This window comes from Aotus nancymaae, unplaced genomic scaffold, assembly GCF_030222135.1.
Source record: "Aotus nancymaae isolate 86718 unplaced genomic scaffold, 86718_ANA_hifiasm-v0.15.2.pri h1tg000003l, whole genome shotgun sequence".
Lineage (NCBI taxonomy): Eukaryota > Metazoa > Chordata > Mammalia > Primates > Aotidae > Aotus > Aotus nancymaae.
Genome location: NW_026988414.1, coordinates 27,483,109 through 27,499,201, shown reverse-complemented (window position 1 = coordinate 27,499,201; position 16,093 = coordinate 27,483,109). Strand labels below are relative to the sequence as shown.

Sequence of the window (16,093 nt, the reverse complement as noted above, 5' to 3'; positions counted from 1 at the left end):
AAGTTTTTAGTTCACAATACTAACAGAAATACATGCTTACTGTCTAAGAGTTTATGACAGTCTTTCATACTTCTATATAAACTTTTCATTTTTAAATGTATTCAGCAATCTTCTTGTATTAACATGTACTTTGCCTCATGTTTTAAATGGCTGATATATTAAATACTGTGAATGAAATATCATTTATTTAACAAGTCCCCTACTGATGGATATTTAAGTTATTTTCAGTTTCTTATTACAAAAAAAAGTCAACCTATGTATCTGTGTGCATGTGTGCATGTGTGTATATGTATATATATATATATGGAGCTTTTATATATATACATACATATGTGTGTGTATAAAAATTCCATATATATGTGTGTGTGTATATATATAAAAGTTCCATACACACACACACATATAGGATACATATATATATGGAACATATATATGGATATATATGGAACATACATATGGACATATATATGGAACTTTTATATATACACACACACATGCACACACATATATATGGAACTTTTATATATATATACACACACACACATACACATAGGTTCTAATACCTAGATTAAATTTATAGAATTAGAATTGCTAAGTCAAAGAATATAGTACTTAAATTTTGATGTTTATTTCTAATTTACTTTTCAGAGTTTGCAACAACTAATTTGAGAGACAAAAAGAAAATCTGTGCCTGTATCCCCATTGCCTTATCTACATTGGGTTTTATGAGCACATTATTATTAATTTGAGGAACAGTTTGTTTCTTAACTTTATTCTAGCATTTATTCCATGGAGATAAAAGATATTTTGGAAATGAATGAAGTGCTTTTAAAAGACTTTTTTTTATGGCAAGTGAGGAATTGATTTGAGCCAATTTTTCTCATATTCAACTGTGAAATATAATCCAATATTATGGCAATGTCATTAGATCTCTCATCTGACTGTGATTGTCCTAATTGTTTGGAGGGGCTTCAGAATGAGTCTGATTGGAACCCCTGTTGCAATGAGAGTGGTAATGGCTCTTTACATTCAAGATCAAGGAAGAAATCCATGCTTTCTTGTAGCGTGCAGTGCTTTCCTTCTCAGTGCTGTCCCATCAAGCCAGAGAGTGATAACAAAGAAGACTCAGCAGTTCTTCCCTCAGACAAGGAAAGCTATGTGGGGTCTTCTCAAAACAATCATCTCATTCTGAGCCTTGAGGATATCAAAAGAAAACTCAAGCCAGTGAGAGAATGGACTATCCAAGAGTTACTGAGGGAGTTTGGGGATAGTGGGAAGTTCCAACCAAACTCCATGTCCCTGGGCTACTTTAGAGATCAGGTGGTTTTAAAGTTCAGAAGAGCTCTGTATTATTCTGGAATTTGGGTGATGCATGTTCAAGGCTACAAACCTCAACAGCACTTTACGGCTAATTACTTTAAAAGAAACCCTGGTTGCCTACACCGGCTGGTTCCCTGGCTGAAACGGGAACTAACAGCTGTTTATGGAGATTATGGCTACACAGTAAAGAATATTCTAACCACCATCCTCCATCACATGACAAAATATGACTTGGACAGTGAGTCTTTTATTAACTTCCTAGAACCTTATCTCTTGCAATACACCCACCATTTCCTACATGAATTTATTAGTTTTGTTCATTCTCCTTACAACATGGAGACCTATGACCAGCGAGCCATCTATCAATGTTCTGCTGCTTCACCATATGTAAGAAAGAAGCCCATTGCATCAGCTCCTATTTCACCTTTGCCTAAGGATCACACTCTACTGATATCTCAACATAATACAAAGCAGCCTAAAAACACCCAAGGTCAATGGAATAAAGAGGAGAGGCCCCTGTCAGGCTCGAAACAGTTTCCAAATAGTAACTCTTTCTTGAAGAAATCTGAAATCCCACCGGTCTATAATAAAACAGTAAGCAAAACCTATGGTGGAATCAAAGACGATGCCGAATCAGGCGACCACAAAAGCATCGTTTCTACAAATAATATACTCCAGAAAGGGGCTACTCCAAGGGAAAGGTACCCAGGCTTACTGAATTGCAAAAAAAAAGTTCAAGAGAAAAAGACAGAAGGAATAAATTTGTTTCCTGATCATGTCCATGATCTGGGAAAGAGTGACACAACTGCACACCCCTTCGGTACCCCAGCAATTTCTAATCAGGTGCAACCACAGAAATATAGTTTAAGGGAAAGAAGGGGTTTGAACCTTGGCCAGAAGATAAACTTTCAGAAAAAAGAAGAAAATAGCAAATACTCAGATTCTTCACCAAAGACCTTTCAAAGATTGTCCAGAGAAAGATCCTTGAAAAGTTGCAAATCTATAGAGAGAGACCCCTCTTGGAGTAGCATTTCAGAAAATGCCTTTTCTCCTAAGAGAGATGGCAGGAAACTGAGTTCTTTGAGAAAAAAGAGATTGAAGTTTAGACAATCCTCCCAGTTTGTAGAAATTGGTTCACATTCCAGTAGAAGAATCCAAAGACGATCAAGGTCCAGTACTCACAGATCCAAATCCTGGTGTGTTGGATCTAGAAAGAGAAATATAAGCAGAGAATCGAGTAATCTGTCTCTGAGAGGAAGTCACAGATGTGAACACTTCCCCCAGAATATATGCTACAAGCCCTCAAAAGAAAAACATGCACACGGCAATGAATCAAACTATGGGAGGCCATCTTCAACTATAATCCAATATGTGAAGCTTTCTTCAACTGCTGGAAAGAGACCCAAGTGTCCTTCTAAAAGTGAACGTGCTTCCCAAGCAGGAAGACACTGTAACAGTCCCACATGCCTACAGCTCCAGGAACACAGACCCCCAAGTAAACAGGAGATAAAGCAAGAAACTACATTTCCTAGAGCTAGAAGAACTAGAGCAGTTAGGAACAGAAAAACCAAATGCCATTATTCAGACATACACACCACAGAGGACATCAGTGATGAACTGAGCAATGTGGATGATATAAGACAAATGAGTGGACTTTCTGAATGTGCACCATCCTGCAGGAGGCAAATTCACCAAAAACAGCATTTGAATCTTTAGAATATTCACTGGGTCAAGAAAGAATACAAAGGAGACATAGTATCAGAAACATAGGTGCAAATTATTTTAAAAGGCAAATCAGTCTACTAAACTGCCACTAAGCTAGTCTAGATTATATTCATATTTTCAAAGAGTATGAATATAATCTAAAAATATTACTGAAAAGATTTATCACATTATTTCATAGCTGAAAGTAAAAGCCTGGTTATTAAATTTAAAGTTCATTTTGGAGACAAATGTAAATCATTAAATTAGTCATATATGTAAATGCCTGCTTTTTTCTTATGAACTAAATTATTATTTGACTTATTTTTTTGTTTCTAGATTTAACTGTAAAGATTGACTATTCAAAGTTCCAAACACCCTGAAGACTATGCTAACAATAGAAGTATGAGTTTCCTAACACAAATTATGCATAAGTATGTTACTAAACATATGTGTTATTGTATTAGTTCATTCTCACACTGCTATAAAGAACTGCCTGAGACTGGATAATTTATAAAGGAAAGCGGTTGAATTGATCACAAATCAGCACAGCTCATGAGGCCTCAGGAAACTTTCAATGACGGCAGAAGGGGAAGCAAATACATCCTTCTTCACATGGCGGCAGGAGAGAGAAGTGCAGAGCCAAGGTGGGGAATGCCCCTTATAAAACCATCAGATCTCATGAGAATTCACTCACTATCATGAGAACAGCATGTGGACACTGCCCCCATAATCTAATCACCTCCCACGAGGTCCCTCCCCCAACATGTGGGAATTACAATTCAGATTACAATTCAAGATGAAATTTGGGTGGGGACACAGTCAGACCATATCAGTTATTTTTTAAATAATAATATATATTCAGGTCTGTTACATTTTAGGCCTAATGCATTTGTAGTCCCTGGAAAATAAAGGCAGGGTCACTGTCTTAAGGTATAGGCATTGCCTTAAAGTATTTCACAGCCTAGTTACCAAAGCAGATGTAAGTAAATGGGTAAAAATGAGCATCTGTGGAATTTTTGGCACCCCTTTTACTATGACTCTCTCTTGAAAACTGTACCTCCACATGCTCTGACAAGATATCTTCATTAGATGATGCCTTTTTTTTGTTTTGTTTTTAGATAATTCTGATTCTCCATTTATAGTACCATGGCTTAATGATGGTGGCTACCTAAGCCAAGCTAATCATAGTATTTTGCCCCTCTGGCCATACAATCTAGTATTTCCCTGGTATTTTTCAAACTGGTTCTGAGCAAAAGGGTCATTCTTTTTCCCTGTTAGCACATGATGAGAAATTTAAAGTTTAGATATTAAGTTGTTGCAAAAGTAATTGCAGTTTTTGCCATTAAAAGTAATGACAAAAATTACTTTTGCATCAACCTAATACTATCAAGAGCTGGATTTCTCAATATGAGAAAGTCAATTTGAGGTAAGACAGGAGAAAGCTAACAGAGTAAAGTGAGACAAGTCAGGCGAATAGATTCTTGGAAGTAGGACTTGGATCTTCTCAAATCCAAGCTGTCATTCTATCTTTTATGTGGTTGTATTATTTTAACCCTCCCTAAGTATTGTGTCAGTGCATTTCCTGTTTGCCTCCTTTATTAAATCAGGATTTTCATTCACTTTCAATCAAGCAAGTCACCGGGAATTGGCAGAATGGAAGTCTGCTGGAGAATGAACAGGGAGGAATAATTGTCTTGGGGAAGTTTCTGAAGACTTTTTGGAAGTCATATACGAGTATAGTCCTGAAGGGTGAGTAGGAGTTTACCAGGTAAATTTATTGGAAAGGGCTATCAAGAAAAAGGAGAGACTTGAAGAAAAGTAAGAAAAATGACATTTTCTAAAACTCCACTTTTAGTGTAGCTGGAAAATCCTGAGAGATACATTGAGAAGGGAGGCTGATGCCAAGCTGTAAACAGTTATGAAACAAGGCTGAGTCCACACCAGTCACAAAGCATCTAAAGTTAGCACAGGACTCAAAATTCCAATTTGTTATTTTTAAACAGTATTTTGTTTACTTTCGTAACTCTTTTGAAAAAGAATAAAGACATGTTCCTAAAGAAACATGTTCTTAGAAAACCCATGTAACAGACATATATGTGTTCCAGTATATTTAGTTGTAAATATTGCCATATTTCCTTTTCTTTGTTTGTATGTATACTTTATCAAGTTAGGTGAGCTTTCTACTATCAACCATTAGCTAAACCTTTCATGGTAGAGATTTATGGAAATATATGCAAAGTCCTGAAATTAAAAACAGGAAATCAATTATAGTAGTTCAGAACACCACAATTTAGCAGCAGTTTATAAAAAGAAAGTACAACTCTTATTGTGGTCAAAAGTATACTTATGAGCCAGTAATACTAGGTTGCATTCAAAGATGTAGAGAATTTCTCTTGGTAGAGAAAAGCAAAGTAGACATGTCAATGTCTTCAAATACACAAATGAATGTTCTCTAGAAGGTGTATTTTTCTAAATAATTTGGAAAGCAAATGTGGCTGCTTTTAAGGGTTAAATTTCAGGAAGGTGATTTCTGCGAAATCAAATAAAGCCTTTTTTATTACACTACTCATATGGTTCCTTTAAGAGTGGGCAAGAGGCCAGTGGAGAAAAGAAATTCTCATCCTTAGAAGTGTTCATGCTTGGCTGGATTCCAATAACGTGAAAAATTTGACTGGATGCTTTCTAAAAAAATTCCAAGACTCATTAAAGAGTCAAATAAATTTTCTAATGAATAAAAACTATCACACCCTTAAATATGGAAACAGCATTTCATGGATGGGAAAAATATATTTAATGATAAAACAGTAACAATAATGAGTATTGAAAGTTTACTATCTGTGATACACACACACACAGATACAAATTCAATGAGGCAGTACTTTAATTCACACTTTATCAATGAGGAAAGCTGGTAAATGTTGTGGTTTGAACTGAAACCTAGACGGCCCCAACTCGAGTGAATGGTCTTAAACCACAGCCTGGTACTACCTACTTTTTAGTTGTTTGTTGCCATTTTTATTTATGTATCTTTCACATCCTCTGGTAAACACATTCACAAACACTATGTCATTTTACTACTACAAAAACAGAGTAAGGTTGGTTTAATTACACTTATCTTTTCCACAAGGAAAATGAGCTTGAAACAGATTGTATCATCACAAGCAGCAGAGCTGAGAGTAACACTGTAGTTCTAACTGCCCATGCTTTACGTTTTTATAGCTTATTCTGGTTGACTGAGCTTTTCAAATCTAACTCAGAAATACTTACAACCATTGATCACCTGGTCCTCTCTGCTACTGAGAGTACTTTTTCATTCAAAATCCAGAATACTAACATCATCATACAGGATGAGGTGCCAAGGAGGCACTTCTATTTATTTATAAGGATAAAAACTAATTCCTCTTTCCCAAGTTCACCCTGAATTGTCCTTCTGATGCCAGTGGGTTCATCTCAGCCAGCTGCGCGGACGCAGGTGACTGATTTTCAATACATATGCCTCAGTTCACACAATATCTTCTATGGCATGTGGGTCAGCTGAAACCTTGGAGATCCGGGGCCAGTTTTTATCTCTGTCCTTGACTTCCTAGTGCTCTTTGGAGTGATACTCTTTAAGGTATATTTTATGTGTCTAATAAAAAGCAGGTAAGGAGAAATGAGATGTCTGAAGATACTTGAAAGTCATTGTCAGGAGTGAATATAAAAAGAATGAATTATTAATACTTAGAGCTTTCCATTGTGCATCTTTTAACTAATGAGAATTTATCAATCCCCACAGATACATCTTAGAAAAGGCCTTCCACCTGTGCACATTGGAATGCTTACAGTATCCTCCTAACTTCTTTCTCTGACTCTGGGCTCTCTTTCTCCAGGTAATCATCAACACTGCTACTGTCATTCTAATATTACACATTTATTTATGTAATTTGCCTGCCTAAAATTCTTCATTGGTTCCCTGTTGCATTGAGAACCCTTTAGCTTCAATCCATTCCTCTATCCATTTGTCCTGGTAGACACACAAGCACAGACATGCATACATATATATGATGCATAAGAACACACCATTATCTGCACACATCATTTCTTATCAATAAAATAGGTTATAACTTCCTTGTCTTATAGACAAAATGCATTTCTGTCACAATGCTTACTCCAGTGTCTTCCATATTGTTCAATAAACATATTTTCTCTAATTGGTTTGGTATTATTGAACTGTATGATATTGGATAAGCTCACTTCTCAGCAATTCAGTTATATCCTCAGTTAAATGTAATTGGTTCAGTCCCTTTTTGAACCACTGATCTGATGTTCTGTAAAACAATGCCACTGACTTGTGTCTGAGCCTTCCTCATCCTTCTCTTAGCCAGTGGCTTTGACTAGGCTCAACTTTCACCCTCATTTGGAAGTTTTTATCACATTATTGAGGTCTATAGTGGATTTTAAGTGGTTTACCGGCCTGTAATACAATTTAGAAACACTCTGCTAGAGGATCTCTAGACTTCTTTCCATTTTGAATATGCTATAAATCTTCGATTTTTGATTTAATTAAGTTAGTCACAACAAAGTGACTATTGAGCTACTGGGAGCATTTTACAATTAAGAATTGATAAAAATTTTGTCACATTATTAAGTGCTCCAAAGTAAAATTTTAGAACATTGTATGGAAATACTGTCACATGCAGCTTCATCTCATTGGCATATAGTTTATTAATGTAAATTATAAAGTATCTGAATATAGATAGCTTCAACAGTTTCAGTTATGTTCAAAGTATAAATAAAGCTGCATAGTGGGTTGACAGGTATACTTTTATATCAGGCTTCATAACAAATATGTTATAAATATTATTTTGTGTATTAAATATTATATTAAAACATGTTTTGAAATATGAGGATTATGCATATATACTTATTATTTATATATACTTATAACTCAGAAGAATAGGTACATAAATGCAGGGCAGTGATTAATCACTCCCGTGCTTAACCCTTCAATACTTTCCCAGTCTCTACTACGGCAGATCCTTTGCTTTTTTTCCTTTTTAATTCCAAATTCAACCATACCAGTAGCAAGTCAGTTTCTGAATCAGGCCAGGCCATTGCCCATCTTCATGCTAACTTCTTAGCTTAGAAAGTTGTTGCTCCACCGTTGTTTAGAGAACACTTTCAGAATCCATTTAAGGGACACCATCTTTCTGAAGTTTTCATATTTTCTCAACTGTCAAGCTGTTAGAAGTGAACAATTGCTTTCTTTGTGCCCTTACGCTTATTTTCTTTCTTTTTCTTTTCTTTCTTTCTTTCTCTTCCTTTCTTTCCTTCCTTCTTTCTTTCTCTTCCTTTCTTTCCTTCCTTCTTTCTCTTTCTTTCTTTTCTTTCTTTCTTTCTTTTTCTTTTTTTCTCTTTCTTTCTTTTCTTCTTTTTTAAATTGAGATACAGTCTCATCCTGTCTTCCATGCCGGAATGTAGTGATGTGAGCACAGTTCACTGCAGCCTCGTCCTCCTGGGCTTAAGTGATTTTCCTGCCTCAGCCTCCCAAGTAGCTGGAACTATAGGAACATGCCACAACACCTAGCTAATTTTTGTGTTTTTGGTTTTTTGGTTTTTTTGTTTTTTGTTTTTTTTTTTTTGCAGCGATGGGGTTTCACCATGTTGCCCAGGCTAGTCTTGAACTTCTGGGCTCAAATAATTTCTCTGCTTTGGTTTCCCAAAGTGCTGGGATTTCAGACACGAGTCACCATGTCCAGCCTGTGCCGTTGAGCTTCTATTTTAAAACCAAAAATACTTATTTTGTCATTTTTATCTTACATGTCTGAGTTCACTCTCCTTATACCTCTCCCTTAAGCATGAGGACTTCTTCAAGAAAAGGACCAGCCGAGCATGTAGTAAGTGCTTAGTTAAGGCTGACCAAAAAATGGATGATGAAGGATATAGAACAAAATTTTGGATGTGAATTGAATAGGATCAGTGATTGTGGGAGGTATCATGAGGAAACAGTGACTTGAGAAGGATCCTTGATCCATTTCAATCACTCTTCTGCATTAGAACCTAAAAGTCAATCAACTGTGCCCAGGCAAAGTAAAGCCCAAGGAGATCCTAAGAATGCCAATAGATAGATGATCACTTATATGTTAATATGAAAGCCTTTCTGTACTATATCAAAAGATACTTGTTAGTTGATAGAAATTCAGAATCATGGGCCCTAAACCAAACCAGAAACTGAATTTTAATATTATCCCCTGGTGATTTATATGCAGAATATTTTGAGAAGCACTTCTTTAAAAGAACAGTTTTAGGACTGAATGCCAGTCATAAATTATTATTCTACCAAAATTTCTGAATACAATTTTGTTATCATGTTGTAGCCGAAAATGGTGACTATAATAAATAAGATTTCAGGTCAAACAAAAATTTGAGGTTGACAGTAGTATAAATAGAATATAACTAACGAATTTAAATAGTTGTTCCTTATTTATTATTCCTCGAATGAGTTTATTTTTAGAAGAAAACATATGTACACTCTGTAACTTTTACATTATATGTGTAAAAATGGATGGACTAGTCCATACATGAAACACACATGAACGCATATGCCGAGGCAGAAATGCATTGGTAGAGTATGTTTATGAAGTCCATTAAGATTTTGTAAAGTATTTAGGGAAGTAGAATAGCATAGTGGCTAAAAGCGTAGACTCCAGTGATAAACTGCCCGGAGTTAAATCCTTACTCTGTGCTTATTAACCAGATGACCTCGGTCAAGTTTTGGAACCTCCATTGCTCAATTTCCTCACCTATAGAATAGAGATAACATTCCAAAGGGTGGTTATGAGGGTTCAATAAAATTTAAAATTCTTAAAACACTGCCTGGCACATAGTGGTAGATATATATATACACACACGTATATACATTTATATGTCGGGGGGAGGGGGGAGAGCGAGAAAGAGCATAAGCAAGCTATTATTACTATTGTCATTATTAAAGGTTTAGCATATGAGAAAACACAGGTTGGTCCAAACACAAGAATCAGCTCACCACAAATTAAGTGTATTAATTGAGTGTATTAATCAGAATTCTCCAGACGAGAAAAAAACAGTAGGATATACATGGATATAGATGAGGAAATTTATTATGAGAATTAGCTCATAGAATTTTGAAGGCTGACAAGTCTCACAGTGTGCCATTTGCAAGTGGGAAACCCAGGAAAGTCAGTGGTATAGTTCAGTCCAACTTCAAAGGCCTGAGAACCAGATGATGGTATAACTCCCCGTCCCAAGCCAAAAGCCTGAGAATGGGAGAGTGGGTGCTCGTGTAAGTCTTAGAGTCCAAAGGCCCAAGAACCAGGACATCCTGTGGCCAAGGGCAAGGGATGATGGATGTCCCAGGCCAAGGAGGGGAGAGAATTTTCCCTTTCTCTGCCTTTTTGTTGTGTTCCAGCCTCAACAGATTGGATGATGCCTGCTCACACTGGTAAAGTGGGTCTTCTTACTCAGTCTATCAAGTCAAATGTTAATCTCTTCTTTTGGCCCCCACCTGGCCCCCAGAAATCAGCAATCTGGGCATCCCTTAGACCATTCAAGGTGACACTACAATTTACCATCACAAAGAGTCACAGAAAAGAGAAGGGCAAATGGGAAATTGTGAAGTAATGAGCATGACTGGAGCTCAGAGCACGAACAAGGAAATGAAAGACAATCAGGAGAGTCAGGCTACCTTAAAGGACACAGATGCAGAGAAGAGGAAGAAATTAGAAAATAGGAGCCTATACAATGTACCAGGAACAGTGACATCAGCCTTTAAATATATTAGCTGGTTTACTCTTCAACTCACTGATGAGATCTGTATTGTTTACTTCATATGTTAAATGTCAAAACTCAGATGCACAAAAACTAAATGAAATATCTGAGATACAAAAACAGTGGGCTGGGCACTGTGGCTCATGTCTGTCATTCTAGGACTTTGGGAGGCCAAGGTGGGTGGATCACTTTAGTCCAGGAGTTCAAGACTAGCCTGGACAACACAGGGAAACCCCATCTCTACAAAAATTCAAAAACTAGCTGTGTGTGATTGCACACACCTGTAAGTCCCAGCTACTATCGAGGCTGAGGTGGGAGGAGGATTGCTTGAGCTTGGGAGGTCAAGCCTGCAGTGAACCATGAGCATGCCACTGCACTCCAGCCGGGGTGACAGAGCAACACCTTGACTCCCAATTACCTAAAAATGAAAGGTGACAGAGCTTGACTTAAACATAGGACTTATTAGATTTTACAGTCTTATATCTCACACTTATCTAAGTAAATCATTTTTTGTAACAAGCCAGTGGGTAATGGATTAATCCTTTCTGACATGACTAACCTCTTTTAGTAAAATGAAGGTGATGAGGATGAGGAGGAAGATCATGGTGAGCAACACTGCTGTAGTGCTTACTCTGTGTCCGGCACTATTCTGAACAAATTGCTTGTGTTACCTCTTTTAATCCTACCAAGAACTCTATAAGATGGGTATACTATTATGATCATAATTCCTGTTTTATAGATAAAAATATCAAGACACTGAGGACTTAAGAAATGTGCCCTAGGTAACATGGGTAATAATGGAGGAAGAAAGAGAGAGGAGGAAACCAGCAATGAGTGAGGATATACAATGTGCCAGGAACAGTGACATCAGCCTTTAAATATATTAGCTGGTTTAATCTCCTGGGCTCTGACCCCAAACAGTATACAGCCAGTTCCCTGCTCTTTACCATCAAACTGTTCTGCTTCCTTGTAAAACAACAACAATAACAAAATGTTGGTGGAGAGGCAATGAATTCATGTTTTTGAGGATCTATTGTGTATTAGAGCGCAGCCCCCCATATTTAATTCTAATCACTAAAAAGTGAGGTGAAAGGTTTTGATGTGAGACTTTAGATAACTGGGAAACAAAATGGGTCATATGAATGGGAGAAATAGAAGGCCCTGAAAATATCCATGTTTCAGTTGAATTTGAATTAAGAAAAAATGAAACTCTTTACCAGGACTCACCAAAATGGTTCTGTAAAGGGCCAGATAATAAATATTTTAAGCTTTGGGAAAATGCACTTCTGTCACAACTTGCCACCTCTGCTGTTGTAGCATGAAAACGGCCAGAGATGATACATAACGGAAAGGGTTTAGCTTAATTCTAATAAAACTGTATTTATAAAACAGGTAAATAGTTTTCAGACCCCTGTTCCTAATCTTCAGGTAATTAAAAGAACATGACGCTTTTCTTTGATGGTTACCAGGCAGTAGGATTCATGAGAAAGGAAATACGGTGTTATTTAGGATTCTGTTTCTTTTTTTTTTTTTTTTTTGAGACGGAGTTTTGCTCTTGTTACCCAGGCTGGAGTGCAATGGCGCGATCTCGGCTCACCGCAACCTCCGCCTCCTGGGTTCAGGCAATTCTCCTGCCTCAGCCTCCTGAGTAGCTGGGATTACAGGCACGCACCACCGTGCCCAGCTAATTTTTTTTTTTTGTATTAGTAGAGACGGGGTTTCACAATGTTGACCAGGATGGTCTCGATCTCTCGACCTCGTGATCCACCCACCTCGGCCTCCCAAAGTGCTGGGATAATAGGCGTGAGCCACCGCGCCCGGCCAGGATTCTGTTTCTTAAGAGTTGAAGTCACACTGATGAAACCTGAAGAGTTGCTGAAATACATAAGAGTAGAGCTACAAAGGGCTGACTCTGCCAGTGATCTATTTTTGGAAAGGCAAAATAGTTTAAGGGATGCAGATGCTTTGCTTTATGCCCGAAGTTACAGGTAGAGCATGAATCATTCCACCAGCAATAAACCCTGGAGAAGATCTTAAAATTATGAAAACAAGGCAAAGGTTTTCTTCAAAAATAGCTTCTAAAGTGAGGTGTCAGAATGAGATCACAAATTGTATCCTCCACTTTTTTCTTCTCTGCTTCTCATCCTACTACCAGGGTTGTATGCTACCTCCATGATGAAAAATTATGGTCATTTTGTCTTGAAAGATATATTGCATCCACATGTAGGCCAAGTGATTTAATCTTGATTAGTGCTGTCTGAAGGCTTGTCAGATGGGTTAGCGATTGGTCATGTATTTCACAGCACTGCTATTAAATCTACTGGGAATTAACATGTTAAATCCATAATCATGCTTTATTGCCTGTATAATCCTGGGTTAACTGAGAAAGAAGTTGATTCATTTTTCACATGTTCACCAAAGTGAAGTCATATTTTTCCCTTAACTAGTAATTAACCTTTATGGCTTTATTAACTGCTTTATTAAATTTAAATGAAATGTTTATTGGAAAGAGTTCATGGGAAGTGTAAACCACAATGACACTGTGGCCCTGGTGGTGTCCTGTTTCTTGGAACTTCTCTATTAAAATGTTCATATTACAAGTAGCCCATTTTTTAATCACAAGGTACCAGTGCTTGTAACTTAATAGGCAGTGTCATATAACAAAAACAGCAATGGCTTTGGAGTCAGACAGACTTGGATTCAAATTCATATCTAACCACTTACAAGCTATGTGACCTTAGGCAAGTTACCTAATATCTCTGCACCTCAGTTTCCTTATATGTAACTTAGGAACAATAATAGCTAATTCAGACCATTGGTAATAAAAGGTGAATGAATTAGTAGGGAAGATTAGAGAGGTAGTTAACTTACAAGAGGTAATTTTTATCAGTTTAGTTTTGGTTGAAACAAGGAGATTTTTGTATTGCACTCATATAGAAGAGAGAGAAAACTGGAGGCTGTAGGATAGCATCTGTTTCTAAAAGCTCCCCACCTTTCCTCAGCCCTGTGGGTTAGACGTGAACCCTATGTAGACAGAATCTGTGATACAGACTGCTAATGTATTTTATTAAGAGTCTTCAGAATTGCCACTAGTCTAAACCGTCCCCTTGTATAAGTGAAACAAGGTGCCCCTTGGGGCAGAGATAACCCTGTGGACACATGGCTTGACGAGCAGATGAGGCTTTGCATAAAGATGATGGGCTGGGGCTCATACCTTGGTAAGCAGAGCATGGGTTTGGTATGACCCGCCCTAGGCTCTCAGCAGACTCTTACTTAGATTCCAAAATACATCTCCACATGGTGCTCTGAACCCCAGAGTTTTAACTTAGCATTTGATTGTCCAGTTGAGACAAATTGCCCACTCTCTGTCCCAATAGGTGTGGTTATGTGAATTAGTTACAGGTAGTGGGATGTGTACAAAAGTGAAGTCTATAATAGCTTCCAGTTATCTCCTTAAGCAAAGTCTCCCTTTTTCTTCTGTCTGGGAAATGGTAACAAGGTAGCCATTTTGGATACAAAGATAAAAGCCATATTTTGAGGATGGCAGGAGCTAATTCATTAAACTGGGTGAGACAGAACAACTAACATCAACCCCAGGCTTCTCACTTCTAGAAAATACATGAACAGAAATAAACTTTTATCATGCTGAAGCCACAATGTGTTGGAATCTTTTTGTTGTATCATTCTAGCTTGTAGTCTACCTAATATGGGGCTTTTAGACCTGAGTTGAAGGAGTATTTTTATGAGGGACTGATTTCCAGTGACACAAGTAAAGTTGCTTTGGGTGCCAGGTGAAAAGGTATGGCAAAGTATAGAAGGGAGCATGTACAATGCTTTGGCACCAGTGGCAGTGTCTAGAAAAACCAGCAGAGCAGTGATTGTGAGTATAATACATGATAGGAGATGACAGATACCCAAGAAACTGGGCATTGCAGTGACTCTGTCCAGCTGAATTGACACACAGGAGATCTTCCTATGGACTCCCTATTATGCTTAGTGACAGCAATGTCACAGGTGCCTAAGATCTGTACAGCAAATGATGGCAAAAAGCAGACATTTTGGGCCATTAGTGTAACTCTGACCCCACCTATACTCACAGGCTGACAGGACCTTGACACAATCAGGGATCAATCAGGAAAGTAGAAATCACATTATTTGTTTCAAACAGAGATACTTTGATAGAAGATACTTGTTTCAAAAGTGTTTGAAGTGTTGAGGAAGATCAAGGAAAGGTGGAGTAACACAGTGACTGCAAACTACAGAAAGTTCTGGGATTGTAGGGACAAAACAGAGGAAATGATATTAACAAACCCAGGTGAGTACTCACTACTGATGGTGGTGGTGGAGACCACTACAGTCATGGCAGCTGCTTCTCCTAGAACTATTGACTCCTCTGGGGCTTGTAAATCCTAGCAGACACTACCCATGACCCATTATTACTTCTGCTAGAGATTACAAATGCTACTGGAGATCAAAGCTTCCTGATGCTATAAGATGGGTGGGGGGGAGAGAGAGAGACAGAGAGAGAGAGGGGCCTTCGGAAACTAAGGTTGTTTCTCTTGTATATTCTCAATACTAATTTTTTTTCAGATGAGTAGTTTGCAAATATTTTCTCCCATTCAACATGTTGTCTCTTCACTCTGTTGATTGTTTCCTTTGCTTTCATGGCCTGTGCTTTTGTATTCTTAGCCATAAAATCATTGCAGGACCAATATCCTGAAGCTGTTTCACTCAATTTTTTTTTTCTAGTAGTCTTACAGTTTGGGGTATTACGTTTAAGTCTTCAATCTATTTTGAGCTGATTTTTGTATATGGTGAGAAATAGGGCCAACAACTCAAACAATTTAACAGCAAATATAAATATTTGTATCCCATTAAAAAGTAGGCAAAGGGGTCAGGCATGGTGACTCATGCCTGTAGTCCCAGCACTTTGGGAGGCTGAGGCGGGCAGATCACCTGAGGTCAGGAGTTCAAGACCAGCATGACCAACATGGAGCTTGTCTTTACTAAAACCACAAAATTAGCTGGGCATGGTGGCACATGCCTGTAATCTTAGCTCCTTGGGAGGCTGAGGCAAGAGAATCGCTTGAACCTGGGAGGCAGAGGTTGTGGTGAGCCAAGATCGTATCATTGCACTCCAGCCTGAGCAACAAGAGCAAAACTCCATCTCAAAAAAAAAAAAAGTAGGCAAATGATCCAAATAGACAATTCTCAAAAGAAGATGGAAGTAGCCGACAGGTATATTTTTTAAATGCTGAACATTGCTAATTATCTGGGACATGCA

General features: G+C 37.7%; 1 protein-coding gene across 1 annotated transcript; it reads left to right on the top strand.

Annotated features, from left to right (window-relative positions):
* Positions 1-918: 918 nt before the first annotated feature.
* Positions 919-3,028, top strand: LOC105707979 (E3 ubiquitin-protein ligase Topors-like). Its single transcript, XM_012439042.3, is given in 2 exon segments — positions 919-2,982; positions 2,984-3,028. Coding segments are annotated over 2 exon segments (2,109 nt in total).
* The last annotated feature ends 13,065 nt before the right edge of the window (positions 3,029-16,093 follow it).